Source organism: Furipterus horrens, unplaced genomic scaffold, assembly GCF_987537825.1.
Source record: "Furipterus horrens unplaced genomic scaffold, mFurHor1.1.pri manual_scaffold_3, whole genome shotgun sequence".
Lineage (NCBI taxonomy): Eukaryota > Metazoa > Chordata > Mammalia > Chiroptera > Furipteridae > Furipterus > Furipterus horrens.
The window spans coordinates 70,884,852-70,911,537 of NW_028327173.1; the positions used below are offsets into that span (position 1 = coordinate 70,884,852).

The 26,686-nt window shown below is 33.7% G+C and overlaps 1 protein-coding gene across 2 annotated transcripts in view; it reads right to left on the reverse strand.

Moving 5' to 3' along the window:
* EVI5 (ecotropic viral integration site 5) overlaps positions 1-26,686 on the reverse strand; it is a 203,065-nt gene that overhangs the window by 102,726 nt on the left and 73,653 nt on the right. The window contains exons 8-13 of one of the 2 annotated variants that reach the window (XM_090269735.1): positions 26,118-26,207; positions 25,916-26,013; positions 21,860-21,920; positions 11,174-11,227; positions 9,309-9,341; positions 8,617-8,763 (exon numbers count right to left, since the gene is read on the reverse strand). In XM_090269735.1, coding sequence (XP_090125861.1) covers positions 8,617-8,763; positions 9,309-9,341; positions 11,174-11,227; positions 21,860-21,920; positions 25,916-26,013; positions 26,118-26,207 — 483 coding nt within the window. The remainder of the gene's footprint in view (positions 1-8,616; positions 8,764-9,308; positions 9,342-11,173; positions 11,228-21,859; positions 21,921-25,915; positions 26,014-26,117; positions 26,208-26,686) is intronic. The other variant, XM_090269736.1, reaches the window with a different exon arrangement.

Sequence of the window (26,686 nt, forward strand, 5' to 3'; positions counted from 1 at the left end):
CTCAACCATTTTTAAAAACCAACAATATCAGGTACAAACTATCATGGTCCAACATAAAATAAAATCAATCTTTTGTTAAAGACAATTACTCAATAACCGTACAGCAGAAATGCTTTATAAAAAACATCAATACCTAAAATTAATTAAAAATAAAATTTACCTTTTAAAAACTGCTTTGGAAAAGTTTGCTATATTACTGTAAAAAAAAAAAAACTATGGCATATTATTGTACTAACAGCACCAAAACCATTAAAAATTATACAAAAAATTAAACAAACAAAAAGTCCATGAATCTGGAGTGATATGAAGAGTTCATTGTAAGTAAGAGAGAGATTAAAGGGGAAAACAGAGAAAGATCTTTTTACAGAAAAGTACTAGCTAATAAGTGTAGAAAAAATGAGAAAATAGGAAAATCACCATTTTGGAAATCCAATCAGTGGATGTTAAAACCATTAAATAAAACATCAATGAATAGAGGACAGGATATTTATTTGGTACAAAGATATTTCCCAACAGATTACTTAATAGTTGCAAAGAAGAAACCATACCTTTACAAGGGAAACAGTCTCCAGTAACCAAACTTAGCATGGTAATCAAACTCAGCATCACTAAATAGTAAGAACAACTTATGTGCTTCCTGATTCAAAGCAAAATAAAGTTCACAACATCATCTATCATCTAAATGTTAGAAATGTTTAACTGAATCAGGTTTACAGAAAATATGACACTATGAGGAAGAAATCAAATTCAGAATGAGACAAGACAACTTGGCTCCATCTGTAAGAGTCAGTGTCATCCCATCTCGTCAGTCAGTCTAGACAAAGGTGCAGCCACTTTATTAATCATTTCAAATAACTGGCTTTTCTGAGATTTTTCTCTATTTTAGTTTTGTATTGTTTTAATTTCAATTATTTTACTCTTTTTATTATTTCTTCCTTCCACTTGCTTTAGGTTGAATTTGCTCTTATATGTCTAGTTTCTTAAGGCAGAAACTTAGATTATTGGTTTGAAACTTACCTTCTTTCCTAATATAAGCATTCAATGCTATATCCATACTGATTTTTCTCCTACTTGTTTAATCAGTTACCGAGAAAGGGTTATTAAAGGTCTGCTTCACCTTACACTTCTATCAGTTCAGTTTCATGCTGCTCTATTACACATACATATGTTTGGAGACATATATTCCTAAATACATACAATTCTAAATAAGATTGTTATGTCTTCTTAGTGAACTGACCCAATTACTATCATTAAATGTCCCTCTATTCCTGGAACTATCCTTTGTTTTGAAGTCAACTTTATCTGACAATAATATAGGAACTCCAGTTTTCTTTAGTTTAGTGTTTTCATGGTATATCTTTTTCATCTTTTTACATTTTTCCTCCCAGTGTAGTTAGTACATTGTGCCCAACAGTTACAGGCAGACCCCCCCCTTGATCCTTCACTCCTGGAAATTCACTGCAGAGTAGAGTCACCCTCATTAGCTATAATATTATGCTGTCTACATTTCCAATATCCACGTAACAATCTACTTGGGACTCTGTTACTCCTAACTTTTATAACTGAGATGACCTCAGATTCACTGAGATTCTGTAAACAACCTTATTTCTAGGTAGAGAAACATTAAAAAAGCAAAAAACAAATACCATGTCTGCTCTACTCTGGCACATTAATGGAGCTAGCCTATCCAAATATCACATCCTCCCAAATCATGTTAAATTGTAGCTGTGGATAATAGCCCCACAATCAACACTTGCCTAAGCTGTTCTCCCATTAGTCCTCTAAGCCCCTGGTATTTCAAATTCTTGTTTCTTGTATGTCTTAAACTTCTTGGCCTTGGGCTATCGATAGTTCCTTAGAGGTCATTGGTCTGACAACTTGTTTTAGGTCACTTCTCCAGTTGCCACCACTGACCTCTGTTTTACTTTGCCTTCTTCCTTCAGTCTAAATGCAAACCACAACTCTGATTAAGACATGCCTAATCCCAGCCCCGGGTTTTTTTAATCCTCTCAGGTGTGTCCTACAAGCTAGCCCACTCTAGTCCCACCCTGACCTTTACTAATGGGTTCCAGCACTTCTACTGCAATTATTCAAACTAAATTTGTTGTTTCCTTGAGCCTTAAACCTTCACTTCTTTAGTCTTTTTTTAAAAAACAACTTATTGTGGCAAAATTCAAATAACCATTTTAAAGTGAACAATTCAGTGGCATTAGTATATTCAGAATGTTGGCAACCACCAATTCTATCTAGTTCTGAAACATTTCAACCAGTCCAATATGTAATCCCTTACCTTTTAAGCAGTTTCTTGCCTTTCACCCATCCTCATCTCCTGGCAACCATCAATCTGCATTCTGTCTGTGGATTTATCTATTCTGGAAGTATCACATAAATGGAACTATACAGATCACATACTGTGATCTTTTGATCATTGCGTCTGAATTCTTTCACTTAACTTTAAGGTTTTGAAGGTTCATCCATACTACAGCATGTATTAGCACTTCATTATTTTTTATGGCTGAATGATATTTCATCTTGCTTTTTTATCCATTCTTCCACTGATGGACTTTTGGGCTGTATCTACTCTTTTGTAAATGTTACTGCAAATGTGTTGCTACGTACCCGTTTGAATACCAATTTTCCATTCTTTTGGGTCTACATCTAAGAGATGAATTATGGAGCATATGGTAATTTATGTGGGTCATATGGCAATTCTATGTTTAATTTTTTGAGGAGCCACAAAACTGTTATCTACAGCAGCTGACCCTTTTATATTTCCACTAACAATGTACAAGGGCTCCAATTTCTCCATCAAGTTGCCAACACTTATTTTGTGTTTGGCCTCTTTTATTAGAGCCGTCTCAGTAAATGCAAATTGGCACTTCATTGCGGTTGAAATGCATTTCCCTAAAGACTAAATATGTTGAGTGTCTTCATATGCTTCTTGTCCACTCATATACCTTCTTTGGTGAAAGGTCTATTCAAGTCCTTTGCTCATTTTTAAATTGGATTGTTTGTCTTTTTGTTAAGAGTTCTTTATATATTCTGGATGCTAAATCCTTGTAAAATTCATGATTTGCAAATATTTTCTAGCATTCTGTAGCTTGCCTTTTCATTTTCTGGATAATGTCCTTTGATGGCAAAAAGTTTTAATTTTGATGAAGTCCAGTTTAATCATGTTTTTTCTTCTGTTGCTCATACTTTCGTTGTCAGAGAACTCAAATCTAAGAATCTATTGCCAGCTCTGAGGTAATGAAGATATACTCCCTGTGCTCTTCTCCAGGGTTTTCTTGGTGTTAAAATCATAAAATACTTATTTAGATCACTGTTCATTTTGAGTTAGTTTTCACATACAGTGTATGGTAAGAGTACAAGTTCATTCTTTTGCATTAGGATATTGTTTCCCCAACACAATTTTTTAAGGAGAGTATTCTTGCCTCATCAAATGGTCTTGGAACCCTTGTGAAAAATCAATTGGCAACCCTGACTGATGTGGCTCAGTGGATTGGCCATCATCCCACAAACTGAAAAGTCACTGGTTCAATTCCTGGTCAGGGACACATGCCTGGGTTGTAGATCAGGTCCCCAGTTGGGGGCGTGTAAGAGGCAACTGATTGTACATCGATGTTTCCTTCTTTTTCTCCCTACCTTCCTTCTCTCTAAAAGTAAATAATAAATAAAAATCTTTAAAATAAACCAATTGGCCATAGATGTATGAGTTTATTCTTGGACTCTCAATTTCTATCTTATATGTCTTTTTTATTCAATATGTCTACTCTACCTATTTGTCTGAATAAATGAATTATATTTAAAACTAGCAAGTTCTATATGTCTATCCTCATGCTAGTATCACAGTTTTGATTATTCTATCTTTGCAGTAAGTTTTAAAATCAGGAAATGTGAGTCCTCCAACTCTGTTCTTTTTCAAGATTATTTCCACTATTGAGGGCTCCTTGCAACTACATTTTTGCAGAAGACTGTTGAATTTTGATAGGGCTGACAGAATTGAATTTGCAGATCATATTGGATAGTACTGACATGTTAACAATACTTAGTATTCACATCCATGAACATGGGATAGCTTTCCATTTAAGTCTTCTTTACTTTCTTTCATCAACAGATGAATGACTCAATCATCAATAGATGAATGTATAAACAATAATTCATACTTTCAGTGTATAAGTCTTTCATCCTCTTAAATGAATTCCTAGGTACTTTCTTCTTTTGGATGCTACTGTGAGTGGAACTGTTTTGTTTTCTTTTCCAATTATTCATTGCTACTACATCTTTTTATTTTTAACCTACCAAAGTCTTTGCATATAAAGTGAGTTTCTTATAGAGAGGACTTAATTTTTTAAAAGATTTTACTCTTTTTTTTAAGAGAGGGAAAGGGAAGGAGAAAGAGAGGGTGAGAAACATCAACCAGTTGCCTCTCAGAAATGCCCTGACTGGGAACCAAACTGGCAACCTTTCACTTTGAGGGACGACACCCAATTTATTGGACCACACCTGTCAAGGCAGGTATTGTTTTGTTTGTTCTTTAAATCAAATATTTTAATTGGTATGTTTAAAATAATTGCATTTAATGTAACAATTGATATGGCTGAATTAAAACCTACAATATTGCTAGTTTTCTATTTGATTTCATTTATTCCTTGTTCCTTTTTTCTTTATTTTCTGCCTGATTAAATGGTTATTTTTAAGTAACTCCATTTTATCTCTGCTATTTGCTATTTATTTATATATCTTTAAAAAAAAACAACCTATTTTTTGTTTCCCTAGAGTTTACAGATATATATTGTGCTCTTCCTTGAACACCTCAAACTTCTTCCTTGATCAAGGCTTTTACATTAGGTGTATGTTTTGTCTGGAATGCTCCTCCCTAGATCTTCAAATGGATTCCTTCTTCATATAATTCAGTTTCTGGTCAAATTTACTACCTTACCTAAAATAAAATAGCACCACAACTACTACCTTACTCCTGCTTTATTTTTCTTCACAGCCCTTAACATCACCTAAAATTATATTTCTGTAATATATTTCTCCTCAATGAAAACATACATTTCATATAATAGTAGACCGTATTTTGTTTACTGTTATACCCTCAGCAAATGGGACAATACTTTGCACATTATTTTTCCAATAAATGAATGAATACATGGCTCCATTTTAAAACTGTCACATTAGTGTCATACAGAACTGAGCAAAATACAAAGTGTTTGCACAAACTAACCCTGGTATCTTGATAATAAGTACAGAATAGTCAGATTGTTTTCTTTCTCATGACTATGTAATTGGCTGCTACTTATATTTAAAGAAAAGGGGAAAGACAAGCGCTAAGTAAAAATCTGGGTCAAAAAATAACACTTTAATGTTCATTTGATGAAAGAATTTTAACTTAAAAAAACAAAACAAAACAAGACTGGGGAATCACAGCTCCCAGTCATCACATGATCATGAGAATGAGTAACTGATGCTCTACAATTTATTGTGTTACCAGAGTCTTTTGGATATTGTGTTCTGAGCACATTTAAGACAGGCTAGGCTAAACTATGATGTTAGGTTAGGTGTATTTAAATGCATTTTTTGACTTACAATATTTTTAACTTATGATGGTTTTATGGGACATAACCCCATTATAAGTCAAGGAGCATCTGTATTGCCAGTAGAGGGAAGTAGTGGTGGATGATCATATTTGTAATTCAATATTTCCTGCTGGAATACAGATTTAAAACCCTTATCTTGAGAGTTTTGAAGAATTCATGAAGGTTATAATCAAAACCTTTAGCAATAGATATTTACTTTATACTAGCAGTATGCTCTCTACTTGCAAAGCAAATACTCTTTGTCAAAAATCCAATGGATAAAATTTTGTGTTGTTGGATCTTAAGCGAATTCTGCCCTCTGGAGCAATATCAAAAAAAGGCTAAATAACTTTCCATCAAATTACCACTCAAATACTTGAAAATGACTATACCTATCATGTTCTTCTAAAGTCTTCTTTAGTGTAGTCTAAAAATATCCAGGGCTTTCACAGTCTTTCCTATATTGGCAAGGATATAGTCTGTAAAAATTTCACATGAGTTTTGGTATTCAAATGAAATACAACACTACAAATTTTCTGCAAGCTACTTAGAATTGAATTGAATCATTATACTTTTAGGAAAACCGTACTTGTGATTTGGAGGTGCAGTGAGGAGAGGAGGGCAAACATATTACATTATTGGCTAATTCTTGATTTCCTGTTAATTAAAATTTCTACATCTTTGTTATATAAATCACTGAGATATAGATTTGCATTTTAAACTTAAAGGCAAAGTTATAAATTTATTTTTGTGAAATAATCTTTTATTTTAGTTTCTCATTCTGAATAGATTGTTTAAATATTTTGAAATCTTGATTCATCATCCAACATATTAGCTACATTTCTGAAATACTTCATTTATCCAATTCTGAAACATACCTCATATATGAAAATTAAATAATGATTAGAATAGTTGAAGCACAGGTTTAGGAGGCAATGACCTCTGGTATCTCTTCACTTCAACATGAACAGCCTCTGAATATATTAATAATTAATCACCTATAAAACCAATTAAGTTTACTCCTTTCATCTATATTTCTCTACTTAATTAGAAAGATATAATGAAAACATACCAAATAACTTGTAAAATTGCACTTATGACACAGTTTTACTTATAATACAGTAACAAAGTTATTCTGTCATGACTTAAACATAGTAAATCACCTTTTAGTGAGTAAAAGTTATCTTTCTACTTGTTCACAACCATATGTTCTAGGAATTTTTAATAAACCATCAAGGTCACTGACTCTCTTTTCAGATCTCTAACCATTACTAAATATAATAACTATACTTGCCAACTCTAAAGCCTTTAGTATCTCTTATTTCCTAATATCCTTCAAAGGCAATAATATTTCTATGATCATTTTGCATATTATTTAATATCTAGGGATATACACTTTGCTTTAAAATTGGGAATTTAACCAAGGCTCTGTTACTTTCACCTCTTTTGCGCATCTCTGCTTAGTTATATCTGTTTTATAGTTTATTCCAAAAGAAAATGTCTGCTTAGTGAGAAAAAATTGGAAACAGAACTGAAGTAGGAATCTGCTTTCTCCTTGTTATATCTTAATCCCACACTGGTCTATCTTGCCCTTGCAAAAAAAACACAAAGATTCTCTTTGTTATACTTAATTTCCAAAAGCTTCACTTTATTCTGTTTCTGCTTGCCCACTTAACTTTTTCATTATAAACTAACGGTCTATAATTTTTATACATATCTACCTAGAGGTCTCAATATTTGGAAAACAATGCAAAAAGACTAATAATTCATGATTCTAATGTATATGACTGTAACTTATGCTTAATGAAAATAAAATACTTATCTATCCTTATAACAAAATCATACTGCACCAATAACTAAGTTCAGCTTAATTACTAATAATTAATTCCAATTATGCATTTTCTATTTTTATACTTTGATATTATTGACATTTCATACAAAGGCAGGGCAAAATATTTGATTTCCTGTCTTTTCAATATTCTTTACTACTCTCCTATTCATTTTTCTTAACCATCTTCTATAATATAGTAAAAATAATTAATTTTTTATTTTTTAAATCATATTATTCTTTTTTTTATGTTGTTTGTTTTTTCATTTTCAATTTTTTCTTTTTTTTTCTAGTTTTCTAGTTTTTGTGCTCAGATGACATTGCTTCTTAATTTTATTGAATAAAAATAATGTCCACTTTGAAGTCATTGTTTGCTTCCCAATCTGTACAGCTGTAGGTTTAACACACTTTTTTCTGCCTACCCTGTTACAATCTAACTCCTACTTGAAAACAGAAAACTGAAACAAGAAATAACTTTTCAAAGATTTACAGATGACTTTTCTTTTCAACTCTCATATTCTTGATTAAGATCACACTAGTCTGAATTTGCCAATGGAAAATGATATCTACATGGCAAAAGATACCTGAGCATAGCTGTACAGTCAGTAGTTGTTTAATACCCTAAGTTAGTTAACATAATTTTTATAAGTTCATTCTTTTTCATTTGAACAACTTCTCTACTTTTGAAAAAATGTAAGCATATTCCTTAACCCATAATTTAATGTCTTAATGTAGGAAGTTAAGGCTATAGTATTTCAGAAGACATAGTTACCACATTATCAAAGCTTTAAATGAGATAATTGTATATATTCTACATTGGGTAATATTTCATTTGTACCATTAACAAAAACTAGCTGAAATTATGATTTAAAAATTACCCATGGCAGAATACCTACTATGAAATAGATTTCTAAAACATGAAAAGGAGGACTGACATACATCACTTATTTCTCTGAGAACATAATGAAAGAAATGAAAATATTACCTATTTAACAAAATTGTGTAGACAGAAAAAAAATGTTAGAAGGAGGAGTATTTAGGCCACAATAAGACCACTAAGTATTACAGAACAAAATCTGATTAAGAATTTAATTAAAGTAGAAAGCAAAGCTATTTATAACAAAAGCACAGAAGTCGTGCTTTTGAAAAAAAGGTTTAAAGGAAAGGGATGAGAAAGGTGAGGGAAAGTACTACCAGACTCCTTACCCATTGCTGCTGGTGCTGGAGCTTCCTGATGGTATTCTCAGCCTGCTCCAGTTTAGCACTGGCCTCATCACTCTGCTGTTTGATGGTGGCCAGTTCCCGTTTTACGAGGTAGTTTTCCTCAGCCTCCTGGGCTCTTGTCACTTGTCCCTTAGGACATAATTTTGTGTGTGTAAAGCAATTTAGGATAGAGTCAGGAAAGACTGCCTTTGTGAGGTTTAGTCATTTACTTTGACATATTTTTAAAGAATCACCTCGGAGAACAGAACAGCCTAAGCAATTGTTAGCCAGCAGCTCAGTATTGCTCCAGCAGATTTTGGGGAACTAAATGAAAAATTCATCTGACAATCTTAAGAACAATTATTCTTTTAGTCAATAAAAATTCAATTCATGCAATATTGTTGAATTACACATGCAAAACTAAAATTTCAATGAGTAAGTAGTTAATTTCACAGAATCCACTGATTGCCATTTTGTAATACTTTAAAATAAGGTTAGCTTTAAAACGTGCAAAAGGTGCTTATTAACCAAAATAAACACACTGTTATCAAAAATAAGTTTACACCCATATATACCACCCAAAAATTATTTCTGGGAAAATGCATGTAAAATTGCATGCATTAAGATACAAATTTCTACATTTAAGGCTTTCCTTAGAAGTTAGAGAAAATGCTTAAAACAAAAAATAACTATACCTGTATCAATCTATCTGCCAAGGAAGCACTTTCCTACAAAAGGAAAAATTCAGATAGAAATGTAAGAGAAAGAAATAAAATAAAGATGATAAAATCAGGAATAAGAAGAAACAGAGCATACCCAAATTCCACCTACTTTTCATGTAATTAAAATAGACATGTAGATTCTAACTTTTTACTAATGTTTTAATTCTTAAACCTTAAAAGGATACATATTAAAATAAGAATAGACTGCAGAAAATCATGTGCTTCTAGAAGAAACTAAACATAAATTTAAGGAGGTGTTTTATTATTTGGGACAAGCAAATATCTTCTTTTTTAGACAAAGTTTTAAATTTTTATTTTTAGAGTCAGCCATAGTGTCAAACCACTTAAATGAAAGGGAGAAGGAATTTGAGTAAGCAATTTCACTTACAAAGTGTGACAGCAATTTTTGCAACCCCAACTTCCAAAGACCCAAAGCAAGAAAAGTATTACAAATGAAATTAAAGAACTCAACGTCATACTCTCTAGCAATAACTAAGTAAACTTTTCATTGCAGATTTAATGGATACATATGTATTTATAGAATTCTAAGTGCTAAAGGAAACATGCAGGCTGTCTAAGCCAGTAAAAAAGATATTTCGTTTTTAGAATCAAAATCCAAGCTTAATACTTTCCTAACAGCAGCTTTGTCATTCTGAAAGTTCAATGAAACAGAAACGCTTTCTCTGTGAAAATGTCTCACAACAAAGATAAAAGACCACCGAAGAAGATGCATATTTTACTGTAAACTGAGTATTTAGTGAAAAAGTAAATAATTAAAACCCCTTAAAAACAACTAAGCTCTACCTTTTTGCAGTCACCAAAAAAGTAGAATTATCATCAAAGCAACTTTAATAAGAAGAAGGAAATACAGGAAAACTATTTTGGATTAATATAACAAACCTGTATTTATTATACAACAAAAATAGACAGGCAATAAGCATCCTGGTCCTTGTGCAGTGCTACTTAACATAAAACCATCGATACTTTTAAACAAAAGACAAATATGCAAACTATCCATTTTTTATTTATTGTTTTCTTGAATATGGATCTACAGATCTTCAGGGAAGATTTTAAGATACTTGCATTATCATAAAGATATTAAACCTACTTTCTCTCATCTTTAGTTAAAAAAAAAAACCCAAACACCAAAAGACTGTAAATTCAGATGTTTTTCCTAAAATAAACAAAAACACTTATACTATACTTTTATTATTCAATACATTCTTATAGCATCAGAAACAAGACTGCAAAAGACATTATGTCAAAAGCATAATATAAGAAGAGTGCAATATTTCTACATTTGCCCAGTTGTTTTATAGAAAACAAAAAGGAAGAAGTAACAAGTGGTATCAAAATAAGTTTAAGAATCAAAAGTTTAAGCACAATTCCCCTGTGTTGAAAAAACCATGTTGAATTTTTATATAAGAAATTAGTCAGTCACTTTGACTAAACTTAAGGAAATCCTAGCTAGATCTTACATGAATCATTGCCACATTTAATATTGGGCTAGAAAGTCAGGGCAGTATTTCCAACTCATCTTTAAAATACTATACAGAATAGATTTTCAATGAAGTTACCTCTAAATAACATACACTTTAGAAATTATATGTAAAGAAAACAAGTATTACTATAATAATAACCTTAGTTAAAACTTTATAGTTCAAGAATTAGTAATCAATTATTACTAATGACAAGTCATTTAATTAAGTAGTAAGATAAGCAGTCAATACCAGAACTTCAGAGACATATACGCTAGATTTCTTCAGCCTTTATATCAAATAGGCAGAAAAGAATATCATGTATTCAACAGAAGCTTCTGTAAATAGTCATTTACTTACTTTTTCTAGTGTTTCAATGCGCTGTTTTAAAAGTCTATTTTCTGTGCGTAACCTCTGGGGGAAAAAAAAAGAAAAAACATACAAACAACAACAAATAAAGGTTTGTTTGCAAGCATTCCTGAGAGAAAAAAAGATACCTAAGTCAAAGTCCTTAAAAATGTACCACTTTTTATAAGTAAGAAGAACATCTAAGGAATGATTATATTATCATCTGTCAAATTCTTAAAGGCTCAGAGTAAGAAATAGGTGGCAAAGAAAATGACCACATTTATTATCCAGCTGTGATTGAATTTTAAGTATATTCTAGAGTGCACACAGAAATAACCCCTTTCTTTTCTGTGTCTATCATAATGGCTCTTAACATCCCCATTAGATAGAAAAGAATATAACTCATTTATCTCCCACAAAGCCTATCTACATAAAGTGTATTTAAATGTCTATCAAATAAGCAAGAAATTTAAATATCCATGCTCATAAATATCAAATTGTCAGTTTTGAACTAGACCCGTCTCCATTTGTAATGCATTATATATGCCAAGTTGCATTCTGAAAATATAAAGAATGAGTTGTTTTCATCAGATGAATTGTTCATCATTAGTTGTTTTAAATATAAGAAAATTAAAAGCTCCAATTAGTAGCATTTTTCTCATAGTTCAAAAAGTAAAAACAAATTTTAAAAAATCTTCACCTAATTGCTCAAAGCCTGACTCCCAAAACCCTGTCAAATTGCTGTCATCAAGTACTAATATAAAACACTCTACATTAAAAAAAATCGTTATGCATATATCACCAATATAATTTCATATTAATCACCTATGTTAATTACTCCTTCACGTTAGAATCTGCTAAATGTTACCCCTCCATTCTGTCATCACTCTAATTTCAAAACTCCCCTTACTTTTTTGTACCAATTTGCTCCACAACTCAATCCAGCCTTCTTTCAACCCTACTTTTCCTCTAAATTCCTGCTAAAAATGTCTTCCTCAAAAAATTCTTCTGTCAATTCAATCTAATATTTGCCAGTAAATACTACAATATAACATAAAGTCTCAGACCAAGAAAATAAAAAAATCTATGAATTATTTTATCTTATTAAGTGGGTCACAAATTAAAACAAATCTTAAGAATTATTACAAAGATATTATGCAAATTAAATTTTTTGGTTCTAGTTGCTAAAACATATTTAGATTATCTAAAATGTGTGATCTCAGACTACAAAATAGCATGGGGGTCTACACAAGTAAGCAATAATTAAATTCTGCTGAAGTCTGTAAAATCCAAAGCAACAAATGTAGTTCTCAAAATGTTCTCAACATATTTCATTAAAATAAAATTATAACTTTTTGTTTACCCCAAAAGATATAGAAAGTTACCTTTGACCAGACAACTGAGTGAATAAAGTTAATGTTACAACAGAAATAATGTTAAAATGATAAAATAAACATTCACCTGGATTTCCTTTCCCATCCCCTTTAAGTCTTCTAAAATTCTGCTATAAAGTTCTAAACTGATTTTTCCTCAAACATCTACCCAAATGTCTTAATACCACTTTTAAAAAAAATCAATTCCTCACTTGTGTGATATCCACTTCATCATGAACTGATAACTATAATAGACTTTATCAGTTTAAGTAAAGACTATTTCAGGATTACCCATTAAATTTCAAGTATTTGTCTTTTTTTTGGTCCAGTATCACAGTACTTTGGTAATTACATAGCTTTGTAATGCCTTTAATATCTGGTAGTGCTAAGTTCCCCCACCATTATATTCTCTTGTTTATCTTCCCCAAGCCTTAACTATTAGTGTATCAAATTAGTAAAGAGACTAGATGGGGTTTTGAAGTTAGGCAGATTTAGTTTCAAATCCTCATTCTTCCATTAACACCTGTGCACGTCATTCAATGTCTTAGATTTTCCATTTCCTAATCTAGAAAGTTAGAGTAATAATACCTACAATGATATTAGAAGAATTAAAGGAGACAGCATAGTGCTTACTATATATCAAACACTTGTCCAGTGATAAACACTGTTCACATTTTTAAAGGTAGGCATGAATGTTATTTTATTACTTTTGTCTATTTTTACAATTATTCTTTAGATTTTGTTTATTTCTCTGGAATATTGCAAGGAATTAAATTTGACTGGGTTTGTTAATGTGTCTTTTGTGGAAAAATTCATGTGTTTATACAACATATAGTAATTTTTGTCTTTACTTTTTATTCATCTTTTTAAAATGCATGTATGCAAAGTTTTTCTTCCTATTTTTCATTTAGGTTATTCCTAGAGAGGCTTTTATTTTTACTTTAAATATAATGCTTTCAAAGATATTTTTTAAATGTTTATTGCTAATACACAGGAAAGTTAATTACTAAAATGTGTCTTTTGCCTGATTTCTCACAAATTTTTGAGCATCCTTCTTTTTTATCACAGCCTCTGGAACTAACAGAGTATTTTCTAAACTTCTAAGGGAATATCACAAAGAGAAATACCAACAGACATGTACACTTAGAAATTTTTATTAAAAAAGACTTTTGACTGCCAAGTTAGAAAAGAAAAACTGAGACTGAAAATGAGAGCAAGAATGAAGTACCTAGTGTTGGCAAAGTATTAGTGAAATGGAAGCTCACTGCTAAGAAGGATATACTCCGGAAATATTCTTTAGAAAATTCACTTAGTACATATCAAACAACTTAAAAATACTAATATTCTACAATTCAATAGTTCTACTTTTTACAACTGGCTATGGAAATTAAAGGTGCCAAGAAACTTTATATACAAAATGCTAATTATAAGCATATTTTTAATAATGAAAAAAGTGAGAAACAAAAATCTCAGAATAGAAAAATTTTGGTTTCAAACAACCCACTCTTCAACCATCTCCTATTCTTTTCAAATTACTTCTTTTATGAAATAACCCAAGTTCAACAATCCTTCTCAGAGGGGTAATCCAGTGATTTTATCAACTTTTCATTGTTTCTCACTCGCTGATGCCCTCTCTTCCCTCTTTACAAAGGTTAATTTCCAATCATTATAGACCTTCCCTTGCTTTTATTCCCCATCCCCCACCTCTTTCTTAGTAGTTAGTATATTTGCATGATAAAACGACTACTCTGGGTCAACATACTGACAACTCTGTGTCTGCACCTATACTGGCAAATATGACTAAAGAAAAATATAATCATGATGCTTATTTAAATTAACAATCACTAAATTCATTTGAACTCAATGCATCCTAGCAATAAGTATGTATTTATATAGTCCATTCCTTCTCCCACTCTCTTAGATCATTATTTCATACTTACTCCTCTTTCTTCGAACCAGCAATATTCTCACCCACTATCAGATGGTAATCTTAATATTTCACTGAAAATATTAAAGCAGTCAGAAGAGAACTTCACAAGCTCCCACAATCACATCCTATATTTTAAGTGAGTTTTTGCCCATATTTTACTTTTCTCCTGTTATTATGAATTAACTATGTTATTAGACCAAGTCAAATCTCTTACCCATGCACTTAAATCCCATACCTTCCTGACACCAGCAATTATCCTGCCATTCGTACATTGTCAATATTTCCTACTTAATTATCACCACGATAATGTGCTTATTAAAAATCAAACAAAAAAACATGTGTTGCCCTGGTTGGGTGGCTCAGTTGGTTGGAATGTCTTCCCATACACCCAGAAGGTTACAGTTTTGATTCCTGGTCAGGGCACATACCTAGGTTGTGGCTTCAATCCCCAGTCAGGGCACATATGGGAGGCAACCAATCTATGTTTCTCTCTTACGTTGATGTCTCTGTCTCTCACTTTCTCTCTCTGTCTCTGTCTCTCTGTCATCAACAAATATATCTTCAGGAAAGAGTTAAAAAAAATAAAACAGCCCTAGTGGGTGTGGCTCAGTTGGTTGGGAGTCATCCTGCAGACTGGAAGTTGTGGGTTCTCTTCCCCATCAGGGCACAGGCCTAGGTTTCGGTTAGGTCCCTGGTTAGGGTGCATGCAGGAGACAATTGATTGATATTTCTCTCCCTCTCTTCCTCCCTCCCTTCCACTCTCTGTAGAATCAATCAATACCAAAAAAAAAAAAAGTAAAGAAAGAAAGAAACCCTGTATTTATTTCCATTTAAAAAAAAGAAAAACTAAAACTCAATGTAACTACCTTCTACTCTTTTCTCTTGGCTTCTAGGACTCTACCTCCCCAGTGGTTCCCTGCTTTGCTGCTTTATCTTCATCTTCTTAATATTTACATGTTGGCTTACTCTAACGCTCAATCCTTGAACTCTCTTCTCTATTTTATCTACTTAGGTATTTCTGGCCTTACAGGAGGTATAAATAAAAATTTAAGGTACATATAGGAATTTATATGCCCTTTAAATAGAAAATCTACCTGTTTCTCAGGAGAATAGTTAAAAACTATAACCTTTGCTTTGTGATAATGAGATTCCCCAGGTACTCTCATCACTTCTCATGGCTTTCATATCATCGCTGTGTCAATAACTGCCAAATTTATATTTACATTGAGCCTTCCTCTCTTAACTCAAACTCCAAATGTTCAAGGGGCTACTTTGATATCTTCTAGGCATCTTGTGCTTTAAAAATATGCAAAATTAGGCTCCTGGTGTTCTCCCTATAGTTGTCACCATCTCAGGTAATGGGAACTTCACTTTTCTACTTGCTCAGACCAAAATGCTTGATTCCTGTCCCTCTCATATCTTCATACTAAATCTGTCTGCTTTACCCTTAAAATCTTTTCAGAATCCAATCACTTCTTACCACCTCAGTCCAAGCCACCATCACCTCTTGCCTGTACTACTTCATCAGCCTTGTTCTTAGTCTCCCTGCTTCTCTGTTCTTGCCCCCGACAACCTATTCTCAATGCAGGAGCTGGAAAGATCCACTGAACACTTAAATCAAATCTTGTGCTTCTCTATTAAAAACCCCCAATTGCTTACCAGAGTAAAAACCAGTCTTCACACGGTCGACAACACCCTACATTATCTGCAATGTGCAACATCTACCTCCTATCACTTTCCTCATCATTCGTGTTGTCCCATCCCATAATGCCCTTCCTGCTGTTCCTCGCCAGGCACACTCCCGACCAGGTTCTGCTCTCCTTCCAGGTGTCTATATATCTAGCTCCCTCACTTCCTTCAGGTATTCATTCACAAGTCACCTGGTCAATTTCTCCAAATTTTCCGTTCAAACACTACCATTTTATTTTCCCTACCTTATTGTATATTGTTTGCCTGTTTAACACTAATCAGCATCTAAAATACTGAACCTTTTACTTTTCTGTTTGTCTGACATCTGTACTAAATTGTAAACTCCATGAGGGCAGGAATTGGTTTGTTTCACAAACACAGCTCAGAACTTGAACATACAAGTAGACACTATAAATATCTATTAAATGAATGACATTAAATAAAATATGCTATTGCACTAGATATATTATTCAGCCATTAGTTTTTTAGTGAAAAATTCGTAACACCACAATAAAATGGGCACCCAAATCCTTCTTACATTGCCAGTATATTAAACTTCTTGGAAAGCAGTACACTGCACATACACTGAAGAACATACATGGGCCTTAAAATAACTCAAATCAGAGTTAAAATCCTTGACTTCCCCATTTTCTAGCAATGTAATCGCTAGCATATTATTTGAGTTCTCTGACAATTAGTCTTTCCATGGAAAAGATGGGAATAAGAAACTTTTCAAAATATTATTCTAAAAATAAATGTAGGTAATGCATGCAAATGACCCTTCATATATTGAGTGTTGAATAAATGTGAGTGTCAATACTAATACTTCACATTGCTAAAAATAATCACTTAATGATTTAGATATTTGTCACAATTTCTTTTTTCTATGCCAGGCAATGGATACACAAGAGTTTTTATAGTAGTCTCTGTTTTTCAACATATCTGAAATACTTAATTTTTGAAATATAAAAAAATTAATCTCTGACTAATAATAAGATTTTCTACCACCTCCCTCTTGCAGGGCTTTAGATCTGATGCCCCAAAATATAAATTTAAATATAGATACTAAATTATCACTTCATATGTTTGCCTTAAATAAAATGGGGGACAAAGATTTTTCTTTCTTAAAAGATTTGTGGGTTACACTAATATAAGCTAGAATTTTAAAATTTTGTACCTCCTCCTCTCAGGTGGAACATTAGATTAGAAGAAGATACAGATAAAGATGTTTCTATTAACATCTAATTTCACACAATAAAATGCAAGATTCTCCATATGAAAGCATTATAATAAAACTTTTCCTATATAGACTTCCGGCCAAGATTGAGGCCTAGACAGACACGCTGCATCTCCCTCCACAACTAAGAAGGAATACAACTACCTCAAAACTACAGACAACCAGAAGTTCCAGAAAATCAAGCTGCACGGAAGTCCAACAAACACAGATATAAAGACGAAATACTCATCCAGACAGGCAGGAGGGGCGAAGCCAGGGCAGAGAGGACGCGGTGTGGTGGCTGCGGTGGCAGCAGGTCAGTGGAAGGCACAGTCGCACATTTTAAAAAGTTGGGTGGGACATGTGGGGAATGTTCCCAGCCCCAGACCAGACCATGCAGCTCATGGTCCCAACACTGGGGAAAATAAAGCCTCACTGCTTCTGACTGAGCAAACCAGTGGGGGTTGGGGTGGAGGAAGAAACTGCTGATCTCTCAGTAGAGTCCACTTGTTTAAGGGCCCCCACGGTCCTAGAACATCCATAGACCCACCCACTCTGGGAACAATGGCCAGGGCAACAACTAGAGAAGCACCAGTCCCATATGGAAATGGGAGAAGTGCCTGGAAAAGGGGCAAATACTGAGCAAGCAGCACTGTTCCTTCTCAGACCACTCCCCCACACACACAGCACCACAACATGGTCACCCTGTACCGACAAATACCTAAGGCTCCGCCCCTTAAACATAACAGGTGCAACAGCTCTACTTAAGACACAGAGGCAAACAAACACAGGAACCTGTCAAGATGAGGAGACAGAGAAATATGGCCCAAATGAGGGAACAGATCAAGGTTCCAGTGGGAGAACTAAGTGACGAGGAGATAGCCAACCTAACAGATGAGGATAGCCAACCTAACAGACATTGAGTTCAAAACACTGGTGATAAAGATGCTCACAGGCTTGACAGATATGCTTAAGTACAGCAAACACATAAGGGAAGAAGTGAAGGCTATGCTAAGTGAAACGAAGGAAAATACACACAAAATCAATGGTGAAGGGGAGGAAACTGGGGTTTGAATCAATGCTTTGGAACATAAGGAAGAAAAAAATTCAACCAGTACAGAATGAGGAAACACGAATTGAAAAAAATGAGGAGAGGCTTAGGAACCTCTGAGACAACTTTAAACATGCCAACATCCAAATCACAGGGGTGCCAGAAGGAGAGGAAGAGCAAGAAATTGAAAGCTTATGTGAAAAAATAATGAAGGGAAACTTCCCAGATTTGGCAAAGGAAACAGACATACTAGTTCAGGAAGCACAGAGAGTCCCAAATGAGCTAGACCCAAGGAGAACCACACCAAGACACATCATCATTAAAATGCCAAACGTTCAAGATAAAGAGAGAATCTTAAGAACAGCAAGAGAAAAGCAGAGAGTTACCTACAAAGAGGTGCCTATAAGACTATCAGCTGATTTCTCAAAAGAAACTTTGCAGACAAGAAGGGACTGGCAAGAAGTATTCAATGCGATGAAAAGAAAGAACCCACAACCAAGATTACTTTATCCAGCAAAGCTATCATTTAGAATGGAAGGGCAGAGAAAGTGCTTCCCAGACAAGGTAAAGCTAAAGGAGTTCAACATCACCAAGTCCTTATTATATGAAATGTCAAAGGGACTTACTTAAGAAAAAGAAGATCCAAATTACGAACATTAAAATGACAACAAACTCACAACTATCAAAAACTGAATCTAAAAAAGAAAAAAGAAAATCCAAGTAAGCAAACCAGAATAAGAACAGAATCATAGGTATGGGGATCATTTACGGGGTTATCAACTAGGAGAGGGAAGGGGGAAAAACAGGGAAGTGGTGCAGGGATTAAGAAACATAATTGGTTGGTACAAATAGACAGGGGGAAGTTAAGAATAATATAGGAAAGGATGAAGCCAAAGAACTTATATGCACAATTCATGGACATGAACTAAGGGGGGTGGGACTGCTGAAAGGAAGGGGGGTACTAGGCAAAGGGGAGCAAAGAAAAAAAAATTGGACTACTGTAACAACATAATCAATAAAATATACTTAAAAAAAATTTTTCCCCCTATATAGTGCACTTTCAGAGAAGTGGTAGAAAATACTTAAAAGTCACATCTGGGTCAGGGAAGTGATTGACAGATGCAATTCTTAAAATAAAAGGTCACCAACCCAAAGATCTTAGAATTTAATTACAGTAAAAGCAGTGGAAACTTTAAACATATTGTACAATATCAAAGGCTGATTTTTTTACTTCCACATCAAAATATCAAATAATTTGATGGTCATACTAAGTGCCTATGTAAAGGACAGTAGAAGACTCTGTCCTTGAAGGTTTTTGAGAACCAAAGCAAGAAGGTACTAGCTTAACAAAACTCACTCCCTCGTAAAAGGGACCTCAATGGGAAGGAAAGACAGTAAGAAAGTGGCATATCCCATTTTAGAGAAAGGCTAAAAACATGCATGGCTAATTAACTATAAGTAAGGCAATCATTTGACCATAACTGATCCTATAAACAAAGTTGTCATCTGGGTATGACTGAGATGAGCTGCAAGGTCCAAGTCAAAAACCAGACATACCTAAACTTCAAGTGAAAAAATTGCAGTTGCACAGAAATCCATTGGCAGTGGTGGGGCAGGGAGGGGAGCAGGAGGAGTAAAAAAAGAAATGGATATGGTACAAGAGTAAGGAAGAACTATGGGAAAACAAGATACTATAAAAGGAACAGACTACCTTTGAGATCAGCATACTTTATTTACCTGATATGTCCCACTAATATTTTTAACTTTCTTTTTTTCTCTATAAATAACTTTATGCCATCTGTTCTTTGCCTAAGACACATGGAGCAGGCAAGCAAAACTATGCTGTGAGTTACTGAACTAAAACTCCACCCCCAAAATTTTGTTTTGAAAAAAAAATGCAAATACAGGCTACGGTCTACTAAAGACCTTTTTGAAAAGGCCTCCTGTTATTCCTATACTCATGTGACTTAATTTTATAAAAAACTTCATCAAGAGCAAGAATTGTTCAAAGACCTGAATTTTTGTTTTTGTTTTTCCAATAACATAGCATGGTGAAATGAACAGGATGGCTTCCCCATCCTCTGATTCTTGATTTGCAGTTCCAAATATTCTTGGTATGTGATAACCCATACTCTCTCCCCACTCATCAGGATGACGTACTTTTTACTTTCAGTAGGTTGAAGTGGAGGGTATGATTTAATGTTACCCTTACTCATGGTACCTAAAAGAAAAGCAAATGGTAGAGCAGCAGTTGGGTGACAAAATTTTTTAAAGGAGGGAATAATATCCACAGGTATCCTTTCTTTGCTCTCTCTCTCTCTCTCTCTCTGCCTGAAAAATGTAGAAGTATCTACTTCCAATTGACAGGAACAGGGAACAAAATGAAAATAAAACATCTAGAGAAGGAGACAGAGTTGATGAGAGGTCACATAGAAAAACAGGGGGAGACTGTCTCCCAAGAGGTTTTTGAGGAGGATCACGGCAAGAAGGAATACTAACAGAACCCATTCCTTGGTAGAAAAGGACGAGTAGGGTGTGGGTAATGTAGGGGTATTTTATTAACTCTGAATAAGGTGCTTATTGCCAGGTCCAAATCAAAAATCAAACAGACAGACCTAAACACACAGTTTAAAAAAAAGTAGTCACTCAAAAAATATTGTTTTATTTTTGTTTCTTTTTTGCGGGAGGGCAGATTAAGAGATAAGAAATTGGATCAGCCAGTCACTGAGTTCCTTCACTAACTCATGCTCCTACTCATCATTCTCATCCTAAAATATCAGCATAAGAGCCAATACAACTTTCCTTAACTCCCAGCTCAAACAATGCCAAAGATCCTCAACTTAAGAATTTCTGGCCTTACAGGGGGTATAAATAAGAATTTTAAGGTACATATGGGAATTTATATGTCTTTAAAATTGAAACTCTGTTTCTCTGGAGAGTAGTTCAAAAGTACCTTGGCTTAGTGATGAAATAATTGGATTAGCCAAAGCTTCCTGCATCTCTAAAGCAGCCAAAGTAGCTCTAGTAAAATGATTTGCTCTATTTGGTCTGCCTCAGACTATACTGCTGTTAGTCTCAGCATGCTATACATTATCTTTTCCACATCATTTAAAAATATGCTTAAATGGAATAATTATCTTCCCCATAGAAATATTTTTCCTGATGACTCACCAACATATCTAGAAAAAAGGGAAGAGTTGCTCTCTTTTACACTAGCATGAAAACCAGTCTGGTCACATTATTCTGGTTTTTGAAATATCTATTTTTAACTATAATTAGTGGGATGGCAAATAACTTTATCCATAAGTAAGTACAAACATCATTGCTAAATGTGCTATAAGTAGGTAACAAATATATTAACATAATCTAACATCTATTGCCAAATAACTGACTTCAATCAATTTATGTTCAGCACTTTTAAAAGTCCTTAGATGCTTACTTTAATTTCAACTTGCTCTTCCATTTCTTTAGTTTTTATTGTAGTGTATTCTTTTTCAAGCCTAAGAAGGAAAAAAAAGTTGTGTTTTCATTGAAAAGTAGTTACTAAATTATAAAATTTAAAACTATATATTAACACAAAATATAATTTCATTAGGTTCCCTCAACTTATAACTTGAGATATTTAATATAAGAAAAATCATTCAAACAGTTACATGAATTATTACCAAAAAGATTACTTCGCAAATAACAAAAGTAAACTTTAGAAGAGATGTTGAACCTTTTACATCTCATGACACACATAAACTAATTAATTACTAAAGTTCTGCAACATACCAAAAAGCTTTTTTTTTGCTGATCTGACAAAAATTGGTATAATTTTGATTGCTTTACAAAAAAATAGTAGTAGTAATTACCTATACTTTTTGCCCCAAAGTGACTTTTTAAAAAAATCAGGTGCCCATACTTATATATAACGATTTCTGGTACCAAGAATTAACCAATCAGACACAACATTACTAAGCTACATGATCAATAAGATGCAACTCTATCATATGACCTATATATTTATGGTTCAAGGTAGAGCACTCACACCAGATGGCTATTGGTATGTTGGCAGCTGTCATTTTTTTATTTGACAATCTAAGGGAAAAGAGGTCAGTACCCCTGCCTAAATAGTCAGGTGTTATATATTTTTAAAATTCTTGTGGCACACCAGTTAAAAATTGCTGCTTTATAAAGTAAAATATATAAGGCACCAAACAGAGAACTAAGTTTACAGATTCTATTTAGCCCTACAATGACAAAAGAACTACCCATCCTACCCACCTCAAATTAGGTTTGTTTACACCAGCATCACCACAGACACATGGGTGATACATTGCACTATGACATTACCACGGCTACAACATCACTATGTGATTGGAATTTTTCAGCCCCATTATAATCTCATGGGACCATCTTCATATATTCTGTCCGTTGTTGACCAAAAACATCATTACATGGCATATGACTGCACTAAAATTGACTAACATTTATAATAGGGGAAAAAGGGACAACTATTCCTAACAGAATTCCAATCAATAAACAAAGAGGAAATGAGGCAAATATAAAAAGCCCTGGCCGGGTAGGCTCAAGTTAAGTTAGAGCATCGTCCCGATAAGTCAAGGTTGCAGGTTTGATCCTGGGTCAGGAAAAATACAAGAAGCAACCAATGAATGCATAAATAAGTATAACAACAAATCCATGTCTCTCTCTCAAATCAATACTTAAATTTTTTTTTTAATTAAAATCACCATTAGAACTTCACAATAATAACTGCCACGGGCAAGAAAAATCAATGGATTCTAAAATTAGTGAATAAAAGTTTAGCAATTACAAGGGGAAAAATAGTAAATTCATAGTACAGAACCTTAGCAGACAACATCTGAGCCAAGTGACCAAGGCTAACATCACCAGCAATCATATTAACATAGGATGTACTGAAAAGGGCACCTCAGTTCAGTGGTATACTTTCCAGTAATGCATATCCTCAATGTAATCAAGAGAAATCATCACACAAACCCAAATTTAAGGACATTCTACAAAATAACTGATCAGCTTGCTTCAGAAGTATCAAGATCGTGAAAGACAAGAAAAGACTGAAGCACTGTCACCAACTGTAGGAAAGTAAGAAATGACAATTGAGATATACATATACTATTTCAGGATGGAGTTTCCAATTTCAGCAAAGAATGTTATTGGGATTTTGATAAGGATTGCATTGAATCTATAATTCACTCTGGGTACTACTGACATGTTAACAAGATTTAAGTCTTCCAATCAATAAACAATGAATGTGTTTCCATTTATTTAGGTCTTCTTTAATTCCTTTCAGAAATGTTATATAGTTTTCATTATACAAGTATTTCACCTCCTTGGTTAAGTTAATTTGTAAGTATCATATTCTTTTTGATGCTATTATAAATGAAATATCCTTCCTGGATTGTTCATTGTTAGTATATAGAAATTCAATTAACTATTGTGTGTTAACTTTGTATCCTGTTACTTTGCTAAATTCATTTATTAGCTCTAACATTCTTGGGGGATTTTATTGTACAATATTTAGGTTTTTCTACATACAAGATCATGTTGTTTGTCAACAGACATAATTTTACTTTCCAATTTGGATGCCTTTATTTATTTTCCTTGTCTAACTGGCCTTACTAGAACTTCCAGTGCTATGTTGAAGAGAAGTGGAAAAAGGGAGCATCCTTGCCTTGTTCCTGATGTCAGAGAAAAACTCTCAGTCTTTTACCATTCAATGTGATGTTAGCTTTGTTTTTTTTCATATATGGATTTTATTAGGTTGAGGTAGATGCATTCTATTTCTAATTTGTTTAGTGTCTCTTTAAAAATTATTATGAAAGGGTACTGAATTTTGTCAAATACTTGTTCTGCATCAGTTGAAATGATCATGTGGTTTTTTCCTCCTTCACAAAGTTAATGTGGTGTATTACACTGATCAATTTTCATATGTTGAACTATCTTTGCATTCCAGGAATAAAATAAATCCTATTTGGTTGTGCTGTGTAAGCCTTTTAACATGCTGCTGAATTTGGTTTGCTAGTATTTTGCTGAGTATTTTTGCATCAGTGTTTACAAGCCATATTGATCTTTTAGTTTTCTTGTACTGTCTTTATCTGGTTTTGGTATCAGGACAATGCTGGCCAGCCTCACGGAATGAGTTAGGAAGTATTCCCTCTTCTTCTACTTCTTGTAAAACTTTGAGAACTGATAGTAGTTCTTCTTTAAGTGTTTGGTAGAATTCACCAGTGAAGCTGATAAATTGACTTGCTTTAGCAACTAAGTTTAATAACATAATTCTCACTCACATTCTAATATACTTTCTGGAGTAGGAAGATCTATAGGAGTATGTCCTACATGTTAATGTAATTTCATGTTGCAGCAGCAAAGATACTGAAAACTGTTAGCATATAGTACTGCTATCATTTTAAAGCATTTTATAACCATTGAAACTAGTGTAAGGGATGCTAATTATAACTTCAGGCTACGATTTGTTTAAGTACTAAAAGCTAGAAAAATAAGAGCTGTCATTCTTAACACCTTTACCATATTTCAAAAATTAATATTTATGAGACAAGACTGCTTAGCCTGAACTTTTATGAAATATATACCAAGGAAAGTTTTACTAGAAAGTAGTATACAGTAAATAAAAATATAAATTCATAATTCATACTTCATGCCTTTCTTACTGGTTGTGCTAATCTTGAATTTAAGTCAGCAGTCCGCAACATTTTTGGCACCAGTGCCCCTTTAGTGGAAGACAATGTTTCTATGGACCTGAGGTGAGAGTGCAGGAAGACAGGAGGCAGAGCTCAGGCTGGGGGCGGGGGTAGGAGATTGGTGGGGGGCAGGGGTTGGGGGACCCCTGATTAAGTGACACTCTGGGGTCAGCTGAGAGCAAAAGAATATCAGTGAATTGGACCACAGCATAAAAGTTGTTTTTAAAATGATAGCGCACTCACACATATATACCTACCAGGTTTCTATTTCTAATCCATGTGAAATGAGAAGGGGGAGTTTCTTACTTGTTTGTTTCAAATTATAAGATAAAGTTTACCTAGAAAGTTACAGAGGTAGTAGAGGTGAGCCAGCTAGGCTATGTAGGCTCAGGAAAAAAGTTACAGAAGTAAAAGAAGGGCCCTTGGAGCTTGGGAGAGGGAAAAGCAAAGGTAACAACATCTGGGAGAAAGAAGAGAGGGATGGGAAAGGAGCAGGCATGCTACCAAGAGGGACAGTGAGGGAGAGCATTTGCAGGAAGGGTAAAGTTTTAAAGGTAATCCACAATGGTCCCATGTACCACCATTAAGAGCAGTGTGAAATTTCAACATTAAATTTGTTACAGTAAAACCATTACCACCAAATAAAACATTACAGTTGTATAAACTGAGGAGGAAAATTGCACTTAACAGTAGAATGTTTTGCCACTTCTATTTAATTTCTTTGATGCTTCAACAAATCCCTATAACTAAAAGCCAAAATATAAAATACTTACTTTTTCATTTTTTTTGAGTTATACTTGACTTGGTAAGCTGCCTGGATTAATTTGTCTGGACCTCCATCAAACTGATGTGGGATGACCTTCTGAAAGTGCTAAGAAACAATAAAAGAAAACATAAGAACTACACAGTGCCATTTATTACTAACTAATTAATAGCAAAATCTAAAGGTATTCGAGAAATCATGAACTGCCTTACCTGTAACATTCCTTCCATGTCGAGTTGCATCAGTTCTGCCTGATTCATCTGGAGAAGTGCTAACCCTACTCGAAACACTATTTCTAAACCCTGAGGAAACAAATTATATAAAGCCAAATTTGTCTTCCTCTTCCATCAACAAAAACTAATCATTCAAAAGAATAATAAGGGAAACATTTAGGGACCTAAACTAGAGCTTAGCAAACATTTTCCATGGAGTTGAATAGTAAATATTTTAGGTTCTGTGGGCTATGTGGTCACTGTCACAAATACCCAGCTCTTCCACTTTAGCCCAAAAGCAGACACAGACAACACATCAACAAATGGGCATGGCTGTGTTTCAAGAAACTTTTATTTACAAATACAAGTGGAAGGACAGATTTGGCATATGAACCAGTATACAAATCATAGTTTGTTGGCTGCACACTAACCTAATTTAGCTAGGTAATACAAATTAATCTTCCTAAGATGTAATTAATAACAATTAACATTGGGTTTAATTAAGATGTAATTAATAACAATAATACTTTCCAGTGCTATCTACCACTGATCACCTGTCCTTACCTTCC